General features: G+C 34.7%; 1 protein-coding gene across 3 annotated transcripts in view; it reads right to left on the minus strand.

Annotated features, from left to right (window-relative positions):
- Window positions 1-419: 419 nt before the first annotated feature.
- LOC129003843 (steroid receptor seven-up, isoforms B/C-like) overlaps window positions 420-26,036 on the minus strand; it is a 118,503-nt gene continuing 92,886 nt past the window's right edge. For all 3 annotated transcript variants that reach the window (XM_054432167.1, XM_054432166.1, XM_054432165.1), the window contains one exon: window positions 420-2,584. In XM_054432167.1, the coding sequence (XP_054288142.1) occupies window positions 2,310-2,584 (275 nt within the window). In that variant the 3' untranslated portion in view covers window positions 420-2,309. The remainder of the gene's footprint in view (window positions 2,585-26,036) is intronic.

The raw sequence follows: 26,036 nt of genomic DNA on the forward strand, positions 1-26,036 counted from the left end.
TAGTCTATATATTAATAGGCAAACAGGATTCTTTAAAACCTTTTTCCTCAGCTCGTGTGCATAGCAGGGAAAATCTACGCATACTGTTTGTTAGATAGATATTTTCCTTTAGGTGTGCAGAATCCCTTTATAAATTAAAATAAACTAAAAAATAATCACGAAAAACGAATTTGAAATTTTAAAAGATTTACCTGGGCCTTAGGGAGTCACCATGATGATGACAAAAACAACAAAATATAAACAGAAAATCAAAACAAATCGAAGAAATTCCATGTTTTATTTACAGCGTGGGGTGAAAATAGAGAAGTATGTACATTACACATTTTAGGCCAAGTTTTCGACCACTGGACGACCTCTAGTTTGAATAAAAATACCTTATATACTAGAAAGAATTTGGGTGACACAATGAATAAAACGAATGGCTTTCATAGAAATTATTTTACACAGTTTTCGATTCAATGATCTGTACATAGGAAATACATTTGTCGAATTTACAAACATATTTCGTCAAAGAAAATTCGGTGGTTTATAAAAGAAATTTTAACTATACAATATACAGTATATAATACTCTATACACTAAGATTTCACAATTATACAACAACTTTGTTCAATCAATGTGGTCATTTGAAAACAAAATTATAAACTCAAGACTTTATATTTAGTTAAAATATAAACAGCATTGGTCGATAACCGTAACAAAACTATTTCGTTGTATTTACCTGCTTGCTTTAACGAGCAGTTTAATTGTACAAATTCTCTAAACGAGGGACTGTTAAAACACAGTGATACAAATACTATTAACCTATTATGAAAGCTTGAACTTTTGCTACAATATTTTCAGACTGAACTACATTACAAAAATAATAAACTATTACATAGTGTATGTTTTTCATATTATTTCATAATGCATTCGTTTGGTAAATAAACTTGAATAATTTAAGGCATTGTATAAATCATTTCGACTAAAATCCAAAGTATCTGCCATAAAAATTTAAACGTACTTATGCTTCCACAAGAGTAATAAGTAAAACAGCACTGCTTTTGTGTTTTTATAAAAATACTAATATAATAAATATTTAAATCATTGAATAATAACAATTATACATTATTGCATTAGATAATTCAAATTCATAGCTAATTTCATGTCTAGGAGTAAAGTCCCCTGTAAAAAAAGTATAAACACATATCAAACGCCACATTGAGAAAAACTGCTTTGGAATCTGTCAGACAGTGGACTTAATATTATTGCTATTCACAATAGTTGAGCAATAAATAAAAAATAACAACTACAATAAAGCCAAAGATATAATGCAATGTACAAAACAGTTCGATTTTATACGAACTCTGATTGTAGCTCTGGTCTTTGCAATTTTTTTTTTTTTTTAATTACAAACGTCGACAAACAATAATATCTATGTTCTCAACTTTGTCACTTAACATTGTGCAGTGGTCATGTTTCAATGCAAATATAAACTTTGTATTAAACTGCTGTAATTTAATTCTGAATCAAAAGTATTTTAAATGTAATGTTTATCCCAAAATTTAACTTCTTGGCAGATCAGACTTTATTGATGAATATTAAATTAAATTTTATTCAAACGCAAGTAAGCACTAACATGAGTTCTTAACACAAAAATTCAAAAATTTGGAAAAAACAAAGCTACAAAAAGAAAACAAATAGAGCACAGAGAAGAAGAACTTGTAAACTAAACAAGTAACTAAAGAAAATGCAGATTCGGTCTAGCGTACACTGCCTCTAAAGTACATATATACAGTGCTATGTACATGGTAGACAGACACTTAGGCCTAGTTATCGTCTAAAACTATCACATCTGTTAAAACATTACCTACATCGGATCTCAACAAAACGTTGGTATAAAATTCGGCTTCCGAAAATCCACATCGTAAATTTTCAAATCAAACTTAAATACAGTAGTAATATTGTGTATTCAATCAGTTAAAATAGATCGTAATGTACATCGAATTATTAGACTGTTTATCATTATGAAATTAGGTAGTTTATTGTATACTTTATTGAAGCAACAATGTTATACATTAATAACAATGTCATACCCGTTCATTAAGTACGAGATAAGTACTGTGGAAGCCGAGTGTGGATCTCAAGTTGAACGTTAGTCTCAACAACCCGCACAAAACAGTGCGTTGAAGTGTCGAGCGATCAACTGACATTTGGACAACTGGACTTTCGATCAACTGTCCAATCGGACAACTGCCCTGGCGGTCAACTGTCCTTCCGATCGAAAGTCTCAGTCTATCAAGTGGTGGCGAGCTGGCGCCAGAAGTTGTGTCACATCGAGTTCATGTAAGGCCAGCTGAAGCTGCTACCACTTAAGAGCATGTCTCGTATCAGCGTCTCTATAGGCGTTTTTCCGACTAGTCGCACGAAGAACAGCTGTTCGATCACCTGGCTGCTGACTGTCCGCAGCGAAGGCAGGCGCAACAGCAGTTTTCCGAACCTGATGGGCTGGTTGGGGTACTGTGTCCTACAGTATTCTTCCAGGGCGCACTGGGACTTCTCCTGAAGGCTTTCTATGTGCGAGACGTCCGAGAGACCGCAAGCATCTGGAACAAGAGGGAATTTTTGTAGTAGGTGTAAAAGTGCTGTATGTTGAAATTTCGTATGAATTGATGGGAGTCGTCCGATGTTGAGGAACGTGTTTAAACTCTCAAAGGTCCAGAGGTACTAGTTGTAGACATAAGAATACTCGCAGTATATGGTTCTATATTATTCATTTATTAGTATTCACAAATAAGGTGTCACATAAAATATGCCACTATTTAAAGAGGTAGCAAATAAAGCCACTACACGAGTAAGTTTATTTGGACGGAGCTTAAACAATTAAAAATCTATAATATGGACCATGTGAGACTTTAAATATTTGGCAACTCGAAATCACCAACCTACAAGTTATGAACCCTTTATCAATTTGGTATCATATAAGTATATTTTAGAAATATAATTTGGAGTCACAAAATATTCAATTACAAAACAATAGTTATTCGCTAACTGAAATTGGGTGACGTATAACAAAAATATATAAGGCAAATAAATCGTTGTTGGTTCGTTGAAGTAGTTATTTACATAGTGTATTATTGATTGAAATGAAAACAATTTAGGTGAGTGGCTCAGTTGATAGCACAAATAACTGTAAAACAGAGGCAGTCATGAAATTCGCATCCAGATCCCACCCCTTTTAACTTAACGTTTTAAATAGAGTACATTCTTATACTGCATGTATGTTTTACTTGATTCTTAAGTATGCAAAGGCCAATGGAATTTTGAAAGAAGCCAACAATCTACTAAAGATAATTTTAGCTCAAATAATCTTTAACTGAGTTATAGTAAACGAAACATCACTAAGGACGTATGAACTAATCATTATATCGTCCAAGCTACATTGTGGATCAAGGAAGGTAATTTTCGTCTGCCGCACAGGTGCCTTCGGCCGGAGAGGAACGGCGGAGGCAGCAAATTCAAATAGAAAGTTGCGGCTTCGTGCCGGAGGCTTTCCAATCGGTGAGATATGAATATTCCGACGATATACCTTCGAATCGATAATTACGCCGTCAGCTTTCACAACCGAGGCCCGATGTTACTCCTCGAGTCGCCGAAGGAACAAAGTAATATCGTAAACAAAGTTGAAAAACGCACCACGCTTAACATCCCTTGGATTCGGGTTGGACCGATTTATACCCAGGAACTTCCTGGGCCTGAGATTGGAAGTCATCATTGGGCTTAAAATAAATGATCCTGACAGATAAAACAGCTGTTCTTAGTCGGTAACAAAGCTACACAGGTCATCTCACGACATTCTACACTTATATTTGGGTTAAAATACGCACCAACGTTGCGTCCCATCGGATAATGATAATGATAAAAGCCACTTGTAATGCTTTAAACCCAAATAAAGTTGTATGTTTCGAAAAATAATTGTAACTGTCTAGTTTGCAATAATAGTTGTCACAACTCAACTAATGTACAAGTACTAGTATTTTTGACTAGTATACTGTACGTAGTAAATGCTAAGACGTACGAGAGGTAGGATGGAGGACACTTGTTATATGTACAAGCTTTGTTAGATAAGTCGAAAATGTTTTATTCGAATTGTGTAGAGATCAACTGTAAGAAAATGCAAAGCTTTTCTAAGTTTGTCTAGATAAATAAATATTTGCATTTAATTTCTTTAAACAATTGTATGATTTAATTGCCACGATATAATGAAGGGTTGTGCATTTTGGATTTACTTCACAAATCCTATCCTTTATGTTTAGGATTATTTTATCGTAACATTCTTTCTAACAGTTAAAACCACCTTAAACAGATCCTACAGTAAAAAAAAAAAAATGGTTCCCATTAGTTGGTAAAATACTTGGGTCTATTTTGAACGAAGTCCAATTTATGTATGTTAAAAACATCTTAGTCTAAAGTAGAGTAAGCCCAATGAGACATTGCTGAATTGACATAATTCAGTTTACGCATATGAGTAAATTTCTACTTTTAGAAGAAGAATGCTAAAACAAAGTACTGTAACACCAAAATTAGAATGTAACCCGAGACCTCGCACTTGACAAAACTAACCGAAAGAGCAGCGGAGCGAACCAACAACCTTGTGGCATTCCTCGCGATCAGCCATTACTGAGGAATCCGATTGGGAATCTTTAGCATTTTCAACAGATTCTGCTCGGTCCGTGACAATAGTTCATGCTCTGTCGAGCCTCACTAGATATTATTGCTGGAATGCTGTAAAAACCGAATGTGCATCTTGAGCGACCTCCGCCCCCAAGGTCCTCGTCACGACGGCGACGTTCCTCTGGCGTCTGGGCGCATCAGTGACCCACAATGCATCTGGCGTGAAATGTAATTTGTAATGAGATCGCATGCAGATGAAGAACCATTGAATTTGGATACAAGTACTCGCATTATAAAATCTGAAGCTTGTTCGGTGTATGGGTGTGCATTGATATGTATACTCTTTAAATGTTAGAGTAGGCTACGAGTATGTAATACTGTAAGAGTGTCTTTGGTGATAAATAATATGTTTACTATTCGTGCTCATGTCAAACAGTAGTGTATGCATAGTAAGGGTTATAGATTTGACTATGGTTACATTCAATGGAATACTCATGTCCGAGGATGTATCAGTAAAGTAATGTAAATAGGGGTTTCCAATGACATCCAATAGGCAATGTTGGTTAAAAACATTTTTATCTATCTTATAAGCTTTATTTGTATTTGAATGATTCTTCTATTTTGCAAGTTCTGTTACGATCGATTGTGCTAATGGCTAGTTAAATGTTTCTCTTTGATTAAATTTTACAGTGTGCAATATAAATTTGAAAATACTTTAAAGACTGATTCAATTTTAAAGTAAAAATTAGACCAACACATTGCAAAGCTTGGTACGAATACTCCATGCTCCATGGATTATTTTAGGAACTGTGGTTGAATATAAATTGAAAGAACGACCCCTATGATAATATTTAAACTGATGTTAGTCACACTACAGACAAAGATGTCCACACTCAAACAAATCCACCATACTGTAACTGATTTTAGTTTAAAAAATTTAATTGCAAACACAATCGATGAAACATAAATACAAATCAAACTTTTAGGTGAAAATTTTTAAACAAGATCTTTTCTCAAACTAACGCTTCGAGCACCAAACCTAAGAAGAGTCATGCATATTAAAAATGTACACTTGAATCCCAGACCAAACAAAATTTGTACCCTCATTACTTTTAAAAGTAATTTCCACCAAGTTACAAAATTACAAAGACTTGAGAATCAACAAACCAAATCAGTCTCAACAAAGTTCTTACTCAACTCTCGCTCAAAACTCGATCAAGACTTATTATTTTAATAATCTCAAAACCCTTTCCACAATCCGCGATGTTTTTGTGAATTCATTTGTCTCAGGTAAAGTTTGATTGTTGAATTAAACATTTCGCTTCTTTAATCAGCTGTCTATATAATTTGTCATTGTTGCAAAAAAACCACCAAAGAGTGGAAAGTTTTGTAATTAGCAAACAAGAGGAAAAGTTACTTGGATAGTAAAGTTTGATTACACCTTTAATCTATTCTTCTAAAATCCACCTTTAATCTTAAGTGATTACGCCTATAATCACTTTGGTGGTTTTTGTACATGTATACGACAGCAAAAAAAGAGTTAGGGTATGCACTGGGTTAAAATTCACTGGTCACCCCTAATAGAAACTGACAGAATATATTAGCTATGTGTTATGTTTACGTGGAAATGGACTAACTACGCTTTTATGTATGGTAATTTGTAACAAATGCAAAAACTAATGCACACATCGATTAGCTAAATGAAACAGAAGGCAAGAATATTCATACATATAACACGTGCAATTTTAACGCAAAAACATTACAGTTAACAATTTACCAAGATAATATGACGTAGAGGTTTTATTTATATTCGTTTTCGCTGAAAGTACAACGACTAAGCTTTTTTATAATAAAAGGGAAGGATGGTTCGAATAGAGCTTGAACTCTAGAGATAACATTGATAACACCGATTGGAAAATCTACAAAACAAATTACATCATGTTTCCGTTCTTTTAAATCTGTCTCTTGGACACTAGGCCTACTATGAGCCGGTATTGACTTATATTGCCCATCGTAACTACAAAACGAGTATATTTCTATTTCCCGTTGAACTCTGTACGATACCATAACCTCTATAAATAACAACAGTAATAATTATAACATGTAAGTAAGTTAATGTTGTTGAATAATTTAGTTTAAAATATTGAAAACTTTAATAAAACACACTACTGGCTACCCAAAAGTGTATAGCATTTCAACAACACACTCTATGAAATGTTTATTCAACTAGATTGACGTTATACTTGAGTGAAGACTGGTCATACGTATCTTTAAGTATCAAAAATTAATCCAAAAGGTACTAAATATACAAATAAGTACAGAACAAGAAACATAAACCATATTGGCAACAAGATCCGAACTCCGTCAAAAACTAGCCTCCCTCATCCTAATTATCACGACCCTCCCTTATAATTAATTTCCACCCCTAATAAAGGTCACATGCCCGACAAAAGACATGTCGCTGTTATAAATCAACGCAAGCTGTGGTTTTTAATAATAAAGAGGGCAAAGCAGAGCGTGGGGGGAGGCGTCAAATTGTTGCAAAACTGGGCTTTATTAGCCCTCCGGTCCAATCACCTGACCGATTGCATTTTTGTGATCTACATTTGCTCGTCGCTTTTTGCGGGGTTTCACCTCGGTTTTCCGCAATTCCAATTCAACTCTCAAAATCGGTGGAAACGAGTGTGACGATTGTTGTTGCATTGTCAAATTGAAAATGATAACCGAGTGATGAGTTCGTTTGGATTTGAAATTCGGTGGCGAACTTGTTGAGTATTTATGTGTATTGGTTGTGAGATATGTAGGCAGTTTTCAGTTTTTAAAACCTTGCTTTACAAACGCTTGTTGGAAGATTGCCATTACCGTGAGACAATGACGCAGACAAAATATGAATGCAGAAAGTATGGAAGTTTGATGATCTGTGTAGCGTAGCTTCGTTACTGCCTAACGTCAGCTAATTCTTTACTCTTTAGCCATGACCATTTATTAATATGATACTGTACGTTAAAATGTTATGTTAAGTTAAGCTCTTCTGGAAATCCATTAGAATTCGGTTTCGCATAAACTTACAACACAGTATACCCCATTAACAACCCAGTTTAAGCAGCTTACAATCCATTATATCCAATTTACAACCCAGTATATCCTACTTGCAGCCCTTCATACCCAATTAACAACCCAGTATATCCCAATTACAGCCCAGTATACCCAATCTACTACCCAATACACTCAAGTTATAGCCCAGTATAGCCAAATTACAGCCTTGTTTCACCTCGGATGTCGCGCGAAGATGGAGTCTGTCGCGAAACAGGCGATTCGTCGCTTATCGGCGTCGCGAATCGCAAATGTGATGCAGATTGGCCCAATGGCAGCGCCTCGGCGGGAAAATTACTTTCCCGCGCAATCATATTTCCCAGAGATCACGTGACCCGGGGCGAACTTTTGGCGGGATTGTTCCGGGCCCGCCGGGGGTGTAATCGGAGGTGCCAACACCCGGGCAATGACTCACGAGGATGCTGTATTGGACGAGTAGATACTTGACAAATTAAATTAGCATCATATTTTCGGCTGTGTAAGCACAGAATATAGAGTGAGATACTAATTACTATTCCACTAAAGTTAGTCATTTAATTCTGCAGGCTAATTTATTTGTTAACCAAGTAATTTATATAACCCTAACATAACCTCATTAAAATAGCCGTGAAACAGTTCTCTGTTCAGCATAATTCCATTGACTAAATAAACTTAATGTTTGTATAGTATGCATGATATACGTGGTATAGTCATAAAAATACATATGCAATTCTTGAAACTTCTTTGAGCGAAAATTAAAATTTGTAAAAATCTGATTGATTAGAAAAATGCTAAATTGACATCCATCTGTTCCACTTGAGTTTATTTTCTCTCCCATGATTTCAGGTGATTGAGTAAGCACACGTAAGGATAAAACGTACTAATTTTAAATGGTATCGGATAATCCATTGCTTTTCTTGACATGATACACGTAAAATCACAAGCCCCCCCCCAAGCCCAAGATCAAAATACATAAACAAATTAAAAAAAAAATGACCTAAAAGCAGGGAGTTTGATAAAGGTCAGTTCTTAGATTCTAAGTTTAATGTCAAGAGTGGTTGGTGAAGCAAAGAAACAAATTAAAAGGTGAATCCTTTCAATCAAATAGTTTTATTTTATTTTCGTCACAACCCAAAGTGCCACCTCAAAGTTCAACACCAAGCATGAGATATTTCCATTCGTTGTCAAATAACCTGATCCCAGACAAACAAAACAAGTCAACATCTGAACATCTTGAACTGTTTAACAAACAAATCTGCAGACTGTCACCTTTGAAAAAAGGAGCGCGGAGCGAAAATAAAAAGAAGAGCTTGTTAAATCTGTTTATTGTCGTCGTGCGGTGAGGAAGACCACAAATCGAGGGAGATAAAACATCAGGAAATGAATCGCGTCTGGGAGGGGAGAGGAGAAGGGATGTTTTTGGGGGAAGTCGCAAATTGTATTAGCGGTGCCACTGGGTAGGGTCGTATTATGAATAAGCTGTATGTGTGATGTTGGGAGTGGAACTGTTGTTTGGAAATTGAAATTTTTAGTTGCAAGGACTTCTCTTTGGAAACAAATAAGATTTATCATTCTGCTTCTCCCCTTGTCATCGTAAATAGGCTATGGTTTAATTTCGTTAGGCTCAACCTACCTTCATCTTACCTAACCTATCCTAACATTTATCATACGTTTTATAGGTCATTGTTTACTTTTGTGAATTATCGAGGGAAGCATGATCTAACTTTATACCATAGTATAAATAAACGCCATCATATTACTTCATCTATGCCCGTACGAAGGACGGGTACTCTGCTAGTAGTCCTATAATTTCTTGTTTGAAATGTGTTTTAGTGATGGTATTATTTGAGAGCTTGTTGCAATCTTCTTTTTACGATTAGTAGTAAACAGGTTTTCACGACGGGTCGGGATCTGGAACCCAATCCGAGATTAAATACAAATGTTGTAATGTTTAGGCTTTTTATTACTTGGGGACAGAATAAGGTATTGTTGAAAAGCAAAATTTCCACAATAATAGCTCAAATTACAATGATATAATAAAGTTAATTATTTTCAAAGGCATTCCTGATGGTTCAATAAGTAAACATGCGTAATGGGTTCCTTCGTTTATTCCTCAATACTCTCTTCTATCTAAATTAAGTCATCGATAAGTTCGTTTCATGATTTCGTTTCTGACATCTTTGTCAGACGCTCAATCACCAAAGGTGATTTTTCCTTTTATATATCTTTCAAGCTCTAGGAGTTCCATTTGATCGACAATTATGCAACACAAATCATTGGTCAAGAAGATCCAAGACAATCTGTACAAGTGCCAGAGCGGAAGCGGATCTAGGAAGCCCTGGAGGAAGGTAATACAAAGTCTTATCTCAGGGCTCATTGACTCTGGAAGGGCTTCTCAAACAAGGGACAAACAATGGCATGAAGTTACTTGCGGGTCAATTGTTGGGAAGAGAACAATAAAAACCTCATGATCTTGCTTGCGTCGTGTTTATTCTCGTAGGAATAAATGTTAGGTTCATTTAGGTTGGGTTTTAACCTTAATTATAACAAAATGCCCTCAATAGCATGCACTCTTGATACAAAGAATAAGTTGCCCTCATCAAAAATTATTGCAAACCTCGATAAGAAGTCAACCTTGATAACAAGTTTTATTTAATAAGCCCCGTGAATACTTGCTAGTGAGGTTCTATCGTTTAGAGTAAAGGTTAAGCTATGTTAGGTTTACATATAGTTTAGGTCCAATTTTAAAGTTTAGTTTGAATAAATGTTAGGATTTATAAAATGCAAATAGATTACGTCGTAATCTATCGCAACTTATAATAATAAGAATTTCTGAACTACCTTCTTAAGAAGAAGGTCTTAACATAACCTTGGATTCATTGCATTTGATGACCTACCAGACATTTTGCAACCTTTTGTGATCCATCATTTTCCTAGTCTATCACAGGACTTCTGGTTCAAATCCTACTATTCCCCAATGGTTTTAGTCACGCAAATAATTCCATAACCCGGTGGTTCGGAGCCCACGTCAAGCATAAATGTTCACCTTTGAGGAAAAAACGAAAAGCGCCTGTCGAGAAAACCTGTTTGAATTGCATCCTCCCGATACCGAAGCCAGTTATGTAAGCCACTGCACTTTTTTCAAAACGAAAATGCATCAAAAGTTAAGACGAAACGCAGACAAGAGAATGATAAAAGCATAAAATCGTAAACCTTGGCTATGTAATCTTTAAAACGAACGGACATAAATGTTTAGGCAATTGATGCTCACTTTTGGAGGTTGTTTTAGGCGATATCCTGTGTTTTGACACTTTCACTAACAAGGGTCTGCTTTTTGGAGCCTTCATACAAACGCAAACACTTGTCGTAAAATCGGCTACATAATGCTATGGACGCTAAGTGAAATCTTGACTTGGATGCGATTATGATTTGCGCCGAAAACATAAAGTGGCACGCTTTATTGGCAATTCCGTAAGTATGCTACTAAAGTTGCGTTAAAAAGAAATTAAAATAGATTCATTGATGTATGATTTTGGAAAGTCCACGTGAAGTTTCGTTAAAATTGTTTATTTAGTCATGAGAGCCCATGTAAAAATCTCAACTAAATTTTGGATGCATTCAATTAAGAAATTGAACCTTCTATTGTGATGAACTCCAATTCAATAACTTTTTTTATTTTTACTGAAATAATTTCTCTATTTTAGTTACAATTAGGTTTAGATTAATTTTATATTGAAACAAGTATAGATATTTAGAATAATCCAATTGCGCGCAAAGAATTATGCGAACTCTATGCAATTAATTGAGCAACATTTTCAGTTTTGAGTAAACAAATTACGAATTGACTACAAATTAATTCCTCTTTATAAGTATCATAAAGGTTCATTTAAATCAAGTCTACAGCTTACCATCAATAATATAACTATTTTGACCTGAGAATGCCTGATCTAGTCGTTATTTAGCTACAATATAATACCAACCTATCTAACTGAGAACTTTCTTTCTATTGGAGAAAAAATTTTCAAGCTAATTTTCTACATTTTCAACCAATTTACCAGCTTAGTATAACGATTTCCTGAATGACAAAGTCCCACTGTAGTATTTTTGAAACGCAATCGTTCTCTTTAACCTTCCATCGATTTCCTCTTCTTCGATTGATCTCTCAAGCCGATTTTGAGCCCTCGCAGACCCAGTGTCACTCTTACATCGATTCTCTAACCCTTCTATTCTTTTATAAAATCCCTTTCAAGACCCTCTAAGTAGATTAATATCTGTAGGGTTCGGATTTTAAACAACTCAGATAGCAAGAAACGAAAGTCAAGAAGAAGATTTGTAATTTGAGAATGACTGATTATTTGTTATTGGATTTTACTGCGTTTGGGTGAAAAAAGCTTTTTTTTATTACATGTAGCTTCAACCATGGTTCACAACTGTAAAAATAATTTCTCCAATGATCCTAAAAAAACAAAGAAACAGTAAACTTATATAAGTCTCTTTAATTGATGGTATCGCCTATGACAAAGATAACTCCATAGTGTTCTATTACTAACTAAGTGTATAACTAAGCGTTGGAAGTGTAAAAATATTGTGTGGAGAAAATAAATATATCTTCAGTACATTAACTTTGTGCAAAATGTCAAATAATTGGATCAAAAGTGTTTTTGTTCAATGGAAAGACACACATGAAAATTGTGTATATTGACGTGTGGCAGTGTATTCCACAATCAATGCTACGATTCGGATAACATTTTCACGTTTTGGTCATCTAAGTAATTATTTTCTGAGTAATCCAAACGCCCCAGTTCCTACCCCAGGTTTCAGCCCCGCTCATTTTGGCCACATGGGCCCAAAAATAATTACATCAGCATCGTGACAACCCCTTATTAGTTGAGAGGAGTGCAGATCTGTCTTATGGTTCTGTCATATTTATACGCAAAATAATTCTGTTGGATCTTCATCAGTTCATTCTCTTGAGTTATAAATGGTAATGAAGCAAACTATTCCCTTGATCTTAATCAGATTACTAGTTTTACTCCTTCAGTTTGTGATGCTGTAGACTATTTCTTGGATCATCATTAGTTTATTTACTTTATTTTGTAAGATGGTATCTACTGGAGATTGTAATATAGCTAATTATCCCTTTGATTTTTTTAAATAGTTGGTTAGATTTTATCTTTCAATTGTTCATAAGCTATCATTTTTGTCTTTCGTCCGTTTACACTACTAGTTTACCTACTTAAGTTTGCAATGTTTACCTACAACCATTTCTTTAGCAGACATAACAACACAATGTTTCTTAATTCTCTAAAAGCTTACAGTGCATAATGGAGAGTTGATTGTAAATACTCCTGTCGTGGAAAGTTCTTACACGCAATTCTTGTTGAGTTTTGGCTGTGGTCTGTGAATATGTATACTACGAACCCATTCACTTGCGTGCTGGAAAACTTAATTGAATACATTCCTTTTTGATTTTTATAATTGACACAACCAACAAAGATCAAGCTTTTTTTACGAAATACAAATCTCAACGTTCGTTTAAACCAACTCTCCCTATATCATACACAGTCAGTATACCAAATTACCTTCGTGGGTGCATTACACTGTTTCAACGCGTAAAACCCTCAATCAATTCTCAAACATTACAATGAGATAACAAAAAGAAACTTTCCCCATGTTTACTTCCAATTTGTCCCCGTGGTTCATGGTTACAGGAAGATTTGGCAATTTGGGGCTTAAATCAACCAATCGTCTAGAGAAAGCTGTATGATTGGGCCTCTAAATGCCATTCGCTCACTCCCGCCTTTATTTACGTCTGTTCGCGGCGGGAGGTGGCTTATCAGCTGCTCAACCTAATCAGCTGACGAAGTTGCCAAACAGCTGATCGAACATGGAACAGCTGATAGAACAGATAGGTGTTGCTGATTGTGCCGAAATGGCACGGCCCAAACATAACCTTAATAAGCTTGTTGGATAACTGATGTTTCCGTGTAAGTATTGTGTAATGAAACAATGTGTTATATATTGTAATCGAATTGATATTCTTTGATCCTAGAATGGGCGGGGTAAATGAAGAAGTTATAGTTTCGAGTTTATTTAGGAAAATATGCTAGGATTTAGATTTCTGCTTTTATGTTCTTTATTGGGAAGAATGAGTGTTTCAATATTAAGGTAAACACGTGGACTTTTCCTATTCCTAAGTGTTTTACTACGTACATACGTTTCGGGAGGTAAGGAACTCATCCAGTTTTTAAATATTCCTTATCATAATCCAACGTTTTGCTACACAACGAATCAGAAACTGTTTAGACGTTTAGAACAGAATACTCAGCATTTAGTATTCACTATCTAAATTTAAAGATGTTTAGTATTCATGAAACATATTATTAAATGCCAAAATTTGAAAAACCAGCTGCTCCGAAATGACAGAGATTGATGTGTACAGCTGATTATCCAATTAACAGCTGATTTCTATGAGTGGCCAGATCACTTAATTCCATGGCGACAGGAAAAGATGAATAAGTCATAACGCGAAGACAATCGGGAAGACAACAATGGTACTCAGCTGATCGTCGAATCAAATGTTTAATGACGATGTAAATCAGCTGTTTGCTTAACCAGTGTCATTTCTGTCAGGCGCCGAGAGTCTTGGAATGTACAATGTGAGACGATCATAAGTGACGAGTGTGTAAAAGTTTCTATACTTACAATGATACGTTTTTTGAGAGGGGGGCGATGTGTCACGGAGGGTGCTACCCTTAACTTACACACGCGCATACAATCAACACTAGGGCGCCCACAATCCAATTTTATTCTTATCACTCAAAAGTTTCAAGCGTGTTCGCACCCGAAATATTCTTCGACAGCTTTGGGTTCAAATAATGTTGTTTAGTAAGTTCTAGAGTTCATTTCACAGTTGAGCTTAGCTACAGCTAAAAAAAAATTGTTACTTGTAAAATCATAAAGTTTAGGAAACAATATAATGTATTTCGGGTGAAGAAGTAGACAAAAGTTTTATTACGTATTTGCGACTAAAATGGTCCTTCAGCAGATTTCTTTTGATTTCATATACTATTTTGGCTTGTAATTTTATAAAGGTAACCATACAATTGAATTTTTGGAGAGAGAATAAGTAGATAATGTGGAGTTTATATCGATTACATGTTATTTTATGATTTGAGGATTGATTTTAATAAAAGTGAAAGTGAAAATGAAAAAAGATGACGTTTTTAATTGGTGGAAATCGTTTAAATAACAGTAACAAAAATAATTAAATTTAAAACATCACAACGATATCTTCACAGACGGATACCATCCTTAAAATTGTATTTAGCTGACCCATAAGAGAAAATAATGTATTATTGATCTATGCTCATACTTAACAATTAAGTTATCATACTTAACTTACTTAACAATTGTACCTACTTCTTGGAATACAACTATAACGCCATTACACAAACTAGCTAGAGAGAGATAGAGAGAGAGAAAAATAGAGAGGTCAGAGGCGGTATATCTCTATCGCACTAGTAGATACATTACACATTACAGGGTGTTCCACAGAGCAGCATTCGTCTTCATTCCGCCTACTTCACATTATTATATATTAACCGCATTAGTGTCGTATCGACTTTCCCCGGTAAAAGTTTTCTCTTAGTCTGTGCCTAGTTGAAAATTCCGGTCTATTCATCACAGTGTCCGGGGAGCCTGGGAAATATTTGCAACTCTAATAGAAACAGCTGTTTGTGTAGGGTACTGTAATTTATTTGATTCTACTTGACTTTCGGAAAAACTTATGGGATTCTTTCAATTTAAATGTTTCTTACGGTCCCTTTTCACTGTAATGTTGTTTAAACAGCGAATATTTAAAAATGGGTTAAGCATTAGGGCATGTCTAAAATCATAAAATCACAATTTGCCTTAATTAGGTGGAATATTCCAATAATACATTTGTAAATCACATGATTTATTTTACGATTTTTTAAAATTTACCAACACAAGTTATTTGTCCTATGAATAATTTTGTTTCGCGTTGAAATTGTTTCGTACCATTCTCATACATACGTCATTAATTGTCAAACTTACTTATATGAATGTAATTATTTTGTTCATATGTTTTCCTACCTTGACAAAATTAAAATAGTTGGCTTTAAACAATATAAGTATACAACTTATCATTAAAAGTCGAGGGAATAGTTTAACGATTGTTTCATGTTCTTTAACAACTAAGTTTTTTAATAAAATTTTGCAGTGTGTTTTGACAAGCAGATTCGTGTCCAGCCCACCTTACATACAGTCAAAACACATACGTAAAAACAGCACAGTTCCTACGATAAATATGTACTTGGTAGTATATGGTAATAGTTAGTTTAAGGCAAGTAAAATAACAACAAATCACGAATGTAAAAAAAAACTAAAAAATGTCTTCAGATAACCATAAGGATGACAAATCTCTAAGAGGCATGTATTTAAGAGCACCACCAATATTAACTGATTCATTTTTTAGTCACTGTAGTGGGACACTATAAACAAGTTATAAACAAAATTTAAATGAAAGTAAACACAGAGCGTACATTCATTGTTCTCGTAGTCCAGCGCCTGCAGTTAGTGAGATGTTAATGGCAGATAGGCGTGTTTGGAGCATTGCCTACGAGAAACATTGAAGGGGCTGACCCGTGTACTGGACTGGACAGAGTCCGCTTCAAGACATTGGGGATGAGAGAGGAGAGAGGGTTCGGAAATTATTTGGCAGTTACCATCAATATTATCGTATGGCTTATGGAAGTAAGTCTTGAATCCGGGAAAAACGGTTTGTAATAAACCGCTAACTTTTACTTGACATGTGAACAAGTATATGGGCTCGAACCACCAGGTTGAAGTTTTTATACCAAAATTGGTGATTGGCGGGATTTGGATAAAATATTTAAACTCAAACTGCTAGATTCATCTATAAAATTCGGTTTTAGCAATGAATGCAATTAAGTGAATGCAGTGAAGTGCCTGGCAATAATATTTATGTAAATTTATCCACATCAATATCCATCGTAACCTAAGAAATTTTTCAAAGTGTTTGATAACTTCCTAATCTTCGTGGCGATTTTTCATTTTCCCCTAGTGATGAATTGGAAAAATTAAGTTTGGAGGAAAACATCTAAGAATTTACTTCTAGTAGGAATTCCAAATACAGTAGAACTGCATCGAATAAGGTAAGCAAATATTTCATTGTGGATTACTAAACTTCAGCAGCTTAAAAAGTACCTTAGGTATTAAAGTATGGCAGCGTAAATGAGGTTAACTTCGGTCATAATTTTAAAATCAATTATCTTTTTACGTGTATTTATATTCCTCAGTTTTTCAATATTGTAATGATTATTCATTAATTATAGTTATTTTCCGTCAAAGATTTTGTTTTACGCCTGATAACATTTCGAATGTACTGACAACTGAATACTGAAGTAATAAAGTTTAACTAAGTTAAGGCCAATATTTTATTTTAAATAATTGAACAAGCTAAATAAGGAAGACCCCGCGTAAAACATCCTTAATAATAAAACACCCTTTACACGTTTAGAAATTTATAAAAGCGATTTAAAAAGGCTTATACATAAACATTCGAGAGCAACAGGGTAAGTGGGTAAGGGGGGAGGGTAAATGGGCAATAAACACGTTCTTTATAAAAAATGAAAGGGGAGAAAAACTGAATCAGTTAAGGGCGCGAGTCTTGGTATATGAAAATGTGGAGTGCGGTAAAGGAGAAAGCCGGGTTTTCTTTTGATATGGGATTTTTTGTTCCAATTGTGGGAATTTGTCGTTCCAGAAATAACTTCCGATGCGATATGTATTGACTTTTAACGGAAACGGTCGGACAAATTCATACGTTAAGCTTTGCTGTGTGATACTCTTACGATAAAGAGATTCAAATTTCATATTCATATTTGAATGCCTGTGTTGTGAGATATATTTAGATGTTCTCGACAAACCGTAGGATACATACATATTTTTATACCGATAATTGTTTTGAGGTTATTGAGACATTCAAGAAAAACTGTTCTTGATTTAAAGTTTTTTTATAAGATTGATTAAGACAAATTGTAGGACACTATCATATTTTTATGTATCTTTTGACATTGATTGGAATAAAACAAATCATGGAATAAATATTTGTCAAAATTGTTCTGAGCAAATTATTTAGTTGATACAATACACCGTATTGTGGGGTAAATATTTTATAAATTTTGTTGAGGGGAATTTAGATATTTAGAACAATCTCAGAGATATAATTTTGGCAGAGACCGCCAAGAGCGTGCTGCAAAAGGTGTACTACATGGACATATCGATTGTAACCCAAAGGCTCCATGCTAATTAAAATGCCTGCGCCGTCGTAGATTAAAGTAATCCTACCCAGGTGGTCATCTGCCCTGGACTTTGAGGGATTTGGCTTTAGTCTACACTTGTGGCGTCCTTACAGTGTGTCATGTTAGAAGGGCTTTTTGTACTGCCAAAATTAATTTTGGTTTCGTTTTCATAAAGAAAATTTTAATGTGATTGTCATTAAAGTTATACTAAAATTTGCTGTTTGGGGTTTACAATTGATATGTTAATCTGTTTTAGGCAAGATTTTCGTGGAATTCCTTATAATTGTGAAGTTTACAATAAATAAATGTTGAGTGGATTTTAGATTAAGATTTTTTTATATAGAGAAATTAAACCATTGGGTACCACGACATTATCACGTCGCCAAAAAAAACTATTGGCGATTGGCTGGATTTGAACCATGGATTCATAAGAGAAGTTTCACTATCCAAACACTAACCAGCTGTGCCTTCAACTTATTTAATACACTATACGTATTCAGTCTCAACAAAATGTTTTCACAAATGTATGAGTTTTAACCAACACCTATAACTACTATTAGTACTGGACGGTGTTACACTTTTTGAAGTTTTCACTTCTTTCAAAAGCAAAGCCATCGATGCTTTTGTTTGCTTCCTGCACATCGACAAAATCCTGATGGCGTTTTAAAAAATATACACGACAAAGGGCGATAACACAATAAATTAGGGAAACCGTTCGTCCGTGGGATTAAAAATTCAACACAATTTGGGACGCAAAGTGTTAAGCGCCGTTTGGATGAGTGTTTTGTCGAGGTTTTTCCAAAATAACACTTTCAACGGATATTGTCTAAATATTGTGTTTTACATAAATCGGAAATAAAACTTGAATGGTAGTTGTTAATGACAAGGGGTTATGTTGTAAATTATATAATAACAGGGGTAAAAGTATTCCTTGTAATTTTTGACTTTTGAAAGTGAAAATTTTCAAATAAAAAATAAATATCCTCACGAAAAGTTATATCTTTGTTTCTAAATATATAAACCCACAGCTTAAAATGGGCTTCCGACAAATGGGTTGCATAATTATTACGTAGCTAATTGATTGGTACTGGCAAGATTTGATCTGACGCCCTCAGGACAAAGATATATTTTCCTCACTAAAATGTATCTTATAAGTATATATTTTACTAATTTAAAAACAAATTTTAGATTGTTGAAGTATAAGGTAATTCTAACATAAAATGTAATGCATGATGCAAATTTAAGTCATACAAAAGTATTGGTTATGCAACAGTTTAGAGAGAGATTTTTAATTTAAATGGTTTTTGGTAATTCATAAAATATTTACGTACTATAGTAGTTTTATAGTTATCCTTGAACTCGGATCCTAATTTTAATCTTGCGTTTTCAACTCGAATTTTCAGTTTTCAACCAGATTTGAATAATATTTTATGTTTATGTTAAAAATTAATACAGATTAATTATTGCAAAACTGTGTAGCAAAGAATAACCACAAAGATGGTTAGTTGTAATATATTCAAAACAGTATTCTTATAATATTTCACAGTGATCGTCTGCAGATCCGGATAAAGCAAGATGAAGGTCTAGGTTGAGGCAGAGGAGAGTATTTAGCAGGAGGTCAGAGGTCAGCGTCCTGAGGTCGCCCAGGTCACCGGGCACCAGGGGCACCAAGCACCAAGCACCATCATACACCAGGTATATGATGCTTTTATTGGGTCACCAAGAATGTTTTACCAGTAAATGCTTGTAAGGAATTCGACTCGTAATTAAATAAATAATTTCCTATGCTATGTTTATAAGAAAAATTTCAATCCGATCCCAACGAAATAAAAATTCCAATGAGTCCCTGACTAAGTGGAATAAGACAGTACAGTATTTCACTAAATTGGCTTGATAAGTTTGAATTTGTTAGTACATGAGTAACAGAGGGGATTGCATGTTAAACCTTACACCGGTTAACGCATAGGGTCAGAACTACTCGTATGTCGGGTTTTCGGGCGAATATAGTGCCACGGTCGCTAGAATTTCTCCAAACAGAAGCCAATATAAGAAACGTAACCTAATCTAAAAAAAAAATCAGAGAGATATCTTACAGTTTTTCCTGAATCATCTTATGCGGGTTTAAGGCTTATTACCAAAATAATTAAGTAATATCTTTGACTATTAATACGAATAGACATTCCATCCCCATGTAAAATTATTATCCAGTTTTCTTTTTTTTTACCAAAATCATCGTAGTTGATGTGAGCCACCGACAGATTGCGCTGATCGAAATTACTGATTTCTGTCGAACACACAATCTTTTTTATGAATTCAAACTAATGGAATGACTTATTGTGAGCTATAGCAACTGTTATGACACATCAACTTGGCCAGCAACAAAAAAAAGGTAGAAAATGGAGTTTTTGGTCACGAGCGCTGACTGGCATTTTTTAGCTGCAAACGCTCATAGTAGGAGTTTTACTGATTATTTCCCGCAATATCAATATCAATATTTTTTTTAAACATTTTATTATAAGTTCAATGGCACAAACCCGTTAATAACCGTTATATCTAACCGTTGCGCGTTGCGTATGTGAACATCTCGACGGCGCGCGCAGACGCACTAGCCATAAAGTCTAGTCTAGCACACTTTCTGTTTCTCACGACGTCTACACGCGCCTACACACGCACCGACACTCACACGCACAAACTCTACGACTACAGTATCGTAGACCGCGGGTACACGTACATTTGCAAGTTAACTATTTAATGAGGCGATAGACACCCGCTGCAAGAGAGAACGGATACAAAGTTGCGAGGTGATTACGATGTATATTTGTCCCGTTTAAAAATAGTTTTATTAATTTTTTTTGTAATTGTTACGAGTGTGATTTTGAATTTGTTAAATTGTAACGTCTTGAAGCTAAAAATATAGGCAAATAAATGTGTAACCTTAACATTTTAAAAGAGTTGTAAATTGATTATAATTTGCATATAATTTTATTGGAAAAATGTGTTTACAGAGACCTCTCTTGAAAAATCTATTTTTCTTCATAGGTAATGTTTTCTAAACCACTGAGTCCCGGCACGATCACATGTTAGAGCTATTTGTGGCTGACGTCATTTGAACCTGCACCCTCTGAACTGAAGTATATTGTTCTAACCAATTGACTAGAGGAAACTGGAGTTAATTATGAGAATATTATACCAAGGTTACATATCGAATTCGGTAAATTTGGAAAAAGTCCTCTAATGAATGATTGTTTCTCTTGAGTGTATTTTAGTTGCGTTCTACAGTACCATTGTCTATGGTGGTAGATCATTGTAGATTGTAGTAAATTTTATCGACCCCAATATATTTCATAACATATTCTATATCATGATTTACAATACTGTATGTACTTTTAAGAATAGTTAAGTAATAATAATTAAATGTAAATCATGAACCAATTAGAAAATTTCCTTAAGTTTCAATCTACAAATTATATTTTAACTTTATTTGCAAGACCTATAAGTCCCAACAGACTGTGTAGGTTTAATCTTGGGTAGGGACAGTATGTGGAGTATGTAATGCAGAAGCCAGGCAGTTAGCAGGTAGCAGGTGAGTTGGCACTTGGCATCGGTGTCAGAGTCGGGGTGAAATGTGAAATGTCAGCCAAAATGTCAACCCCCCCCTCCCCCTCGTGGCTTGACAATTAGACCCTTACGTCGATGAGCTACTGAATTGTTCCTTCGCATTTAAGGTCTTTGGGATTCAATATGGAAATGTTAGAGAATTTACAGTAGCTTGTATGAATATGCTTATTCGGCGTTAGATTATAACAAGACCAGGATTCGGACCGTCAACTAAAAATAAAATTGATTTCCGTGGTTTATATTCCTACATTACCGTTTCTCCAAGGGTAAGAAACATTGTTTTAAATAAAATGGTTAAATCTACAGCTCTGAACTACCATCAGACCACTGTGGCAAATGTTGTGTGCTCCACGAAGTCAGCATTGGCATCCCTCTAGTTACTGCTCATATCATTGCAAATAAGTAGGAAACTGGTAAACCGGCCTAACCTACAATGGTTACCTCCCGCTATCTCCGCGTACCGATATCTCCGTGTCCCGTCATCTCCGAATTTCAGAGTGACCCTTTATAATCCTCGGTCACTACCTGCGTTAAGACTTTCCGCGAGGGCGAAGCCCCGACTCCCTTAAACCCCGCCCACCACCACCCCTTCTTAGCCACTACCTGATACCATTGTCATACACCCCTTCATTCATAAGTTAAACCATGGATAAAACATACTCCCTTAGTAGATTTCCCATCCTTGTGGAACAGCTGAAGACAATGTTAACGTTAGTTCTGTCCGGTGTAATGTAGATGTTGTGTTTTGTTTACAATTTGTTTCTTGTTATTTTAGTCATTTAAAACCCCGTTTAACAATAACTCATACTCTGGTATATGGCCAAACAGTAAAGCACAAACCATGAAATTCACTCTAAAATAATAGAAACACAATTTCGTCGACACTAGCCACCAGTGTCGCATTACATGAACTAGACACGAAAAACGAGCTTCAAAATTTACAATGAGATGGGAAGTATACTTGTATTGGTTAGTCTATGGTTAAACATTTAAGAAGTGTATAGTCAATTCGTTAACCCAATATTGGTATTTTTATAAGTAAAAAGAGGAGTCGGCTTGTTTGTATATTGTTAGGCAGTAAAAACTGAGACGCTAGATATACATATAGAATTTCATAACAATAATTTTCATTACTAAAAGACTTATAAGGTTTGTAAACACAACTCTGTAGCAACATATTGAATCTTATTACTAAATGCTCAATGCACATTCATTTATCATTTTGGTTTGATTACAATTGTTTAACTATGGTATAATATACCAGAAAAGTTTGATCACTGTATTTTCGTGTATGGAGTAGGTTTATACACCATCGATTTCGTGATAACCAATGTCAGAGATTTTGAAATAACTTAAGTTTTAATTTATAGTTTGTTTACTTTTTCTCTGAGTTTATATTTTGATCCTGCCAAATAATTTATAGCAAATAGGCTATAGAAGAGTTTTCATAAAAATCAATAAGTACGATTGAGATCTGCCTGTATAATTCGCATGGTAAGTGTGTGTAACTGTTTTTAGAATAGATTTCGAGACCCACATATTCTCTAAATCATTCTTTAGAACAACTAGTACTCTAATATTTTAAAACGTAAAAATGAACCTTTTAGTTTGGTATCTTTTTTTATTTAAATCGAAAGTGTAATAATATTCAAATATGTCTAAAATAACACCAGTACAAAGGGAAAAAATCATAATAAAACAAACAAACAAAAAATTGCATTTACATATATTGAGAAAAACCAAAAGATCTAATATTCCAATGCCACCCTCTTTTGTGTCGTTGGTTATAGGATATGGGCAATGGGTAAATGATATAACTCACAAATGAATAAACTATAAAAATAATATTACAGTTATTTTATATCGTCATATATAGTTCGCTAAACGTAAGCTACCTCTAGAGTATTATTAAGTGGATGCACCCTTTACCCTTTACTATCCAAACTATGCATGTTAGATATTATTTGAACCATTTTTCCTTGGATTACCAGATAGTAACTGGTTGAAATCTCCTCCAAACAATAATATTTTTCCGCCAATTCGAACTCATCATAGTAATTACTTAATGAAAAAATATAGATTGCCAGTATGAATCCATTTCAACTTTATTCCAAAAGTATTTCCTAAGAATAGACGTTAAGGTTATTCACAGAACGATTGTAATAGAAATTTAGTATAACATCATATATATTAAAACGTGACAGGGTTTTTTTAAATTTTTTATTTCATGATTCTGAATAACCACAACGGATTTTCACGAGTTTTGTGTTGAAAGAAAGATCATTTTGAGAACTAGGGAATGTCGAAGCAATAATGTTAGTTTGTTTTTTACAAATTAAGTTTTAATTTTTTTAAGCAGCCGACGCTAACATTCTAGACTAAAGCTTTTGCTATAATACCATTTGCTTAACGTAGCAGCTGTAAACATTCAGCGTTTTTTACACATATTCAGCATTTGGATAAATACCCCCACCGCAGCAAACCTGCCGACTAAGCGACTTTCCATTTGTCTGAATTGATTTTCAATTAAATATATTTAAACAACATTAGGTTTAACGAGTACCTAGGTTTGCTGCTACAAGGAAACTAATAAAGTGTGTTTTTTAGAAAATTATTGATAGCTTAGTAAAAAGTAAATAAAATTGCCAAGTTTTATCAAAATAAATCCATAAACAAGCAAACTACAACATTTTACAATATTCTCCATAAGAATAACATGGGAATTTTAAATTTACAATTTCTTTAATTTTCTCCGTTACCATATTGTCTTGAAAGCGTTTTCTTTACAATACATTTTGAACTGCTTAAACTATTTGCTTGGATTAGGAATAGAAATATTGATAAACTATATACAGTTTTAGTGGACTACTCGATTAGGAGGGGCCAACAGGTCGTATTCCTTTGAATTCTGAATAAAATGGGTACAACTCTCATTGCTATAAAATTACCGTTGAAAAGTGATTGTAACTTAAAACAACAGAAAATAGGATTTGTCAAAAAGGCTTGTTCTGATTAAAATCAGCTTTTATCGTCCATATTATTGTAAACATAATAGTGTAACCCCCATTGCTGTAAATATTACGGTTTAAAGCTATTATAACTTTGTTTTTTTTATTACCAGGAGTCGCAGACAAAGCTTGTGGTACTTATTGAGCCGCACACGGAATTATCATTTTTCAAGGGGGGAGGGGAGGTAATAAGGAGGCGGGGCTTCGCAGCCGTGGATGCAATGACAGCTACCAACGCAGGCAGTGACAGGGGATTATAAGGGTCACTCAAGAATTCGGAGATAGCGGGACAGATTTGGGCTCGGAGATTTCGGTACGCGGAGATAGCGGGAGCACACGCCTACAATACGTCATAATATAGACTCAGAGGTAGATTTTTAACTTTCATTAGCAATTGCTAAATTTTTCACCAAAATTATCCAATTGCTCTTTAATCGATCAAGCATAACAAAAATAAGCAATTATATATTTTAATTATATAATTTGTTTACAACATAAATTCCCCATCAGTTATTGTGTTAAGTTAAAAATTCATCTTTTCTTCGTGTTCCTGAAGCCATTACCATTCACAATTATTATATAATTATGCAGTGAAAAACGCATTCAACATATCAGCTGGTATTACTATACTGATATCATACAGATTTATCTTCCAAAATTAGGCGAATAATGACTTTTCACACCAATTTGCCTTGCCAATTGAAAGATTACTTGTAATTTCCCTGATGAAATCGCCTTTAGAAAGTCAGTGCATCGGCTGATGCCATGCTTCATGGAAAAGCTGACGAACCGGTATACTCTTAGACACCTCACATGCATGGGAACTATATAAGTGGCGTCAGCGAACAAGAATGTGGTTCTCACACGCCCGCACGCGTGAACACGCACACACACGCACACCCACGCAATCGTAATTGCCATCATCGCGGTGCGCTACGAAAACGTTCAGTCCTTCGGCAATCTTCGACCGTCTTCGGAGGCCTTCGGATTTGTTCGTGTGTCTTCGGCAACAATGCACCTTGTTCCACTTGTAAACCGGTTTAAGATTGTTTAATGCCAAACAATCGAAATGGTTAATCGTGAGTCGCGTTGGATATGTTCAAGGGTAAGTAAAATTGTTTTGAAAATGTTTAAGCGAGGAGAAAGTACTATTAGTTTCAATTCGTTGTATATTGGAAGAGCACAGTTAAAATTTAAATAAAATTAATTTTCTCGAGCACAATGAAATAAGAAAAAAAATACTTAGATAAAAAATCAAAAGTAAGGTGTTCATTGTTTGCCCCTTTTGTAATTATTGCAGAACAGGGTAAAATTTTGGGGGGCGAGGCTTGGGCTCG

Source organism: Macrosteles quadrilineatus, unplaced genomic scaffold (assembly GCF_028750875.1).
Source record: "Macrosteles quadrilineatus isolate MER2022 unplaced genomic scaffold, UCM_ALF_1.0 Scaffold_9__3_contigs__length_116548681, whole genome shotgun sequence".
NCBI lineage: Eukaryota > Metazoa > Arthropoda > Insecta > Hemiptera > Cicadellidae > Macrosteles > Macrosteles quadrilineatus.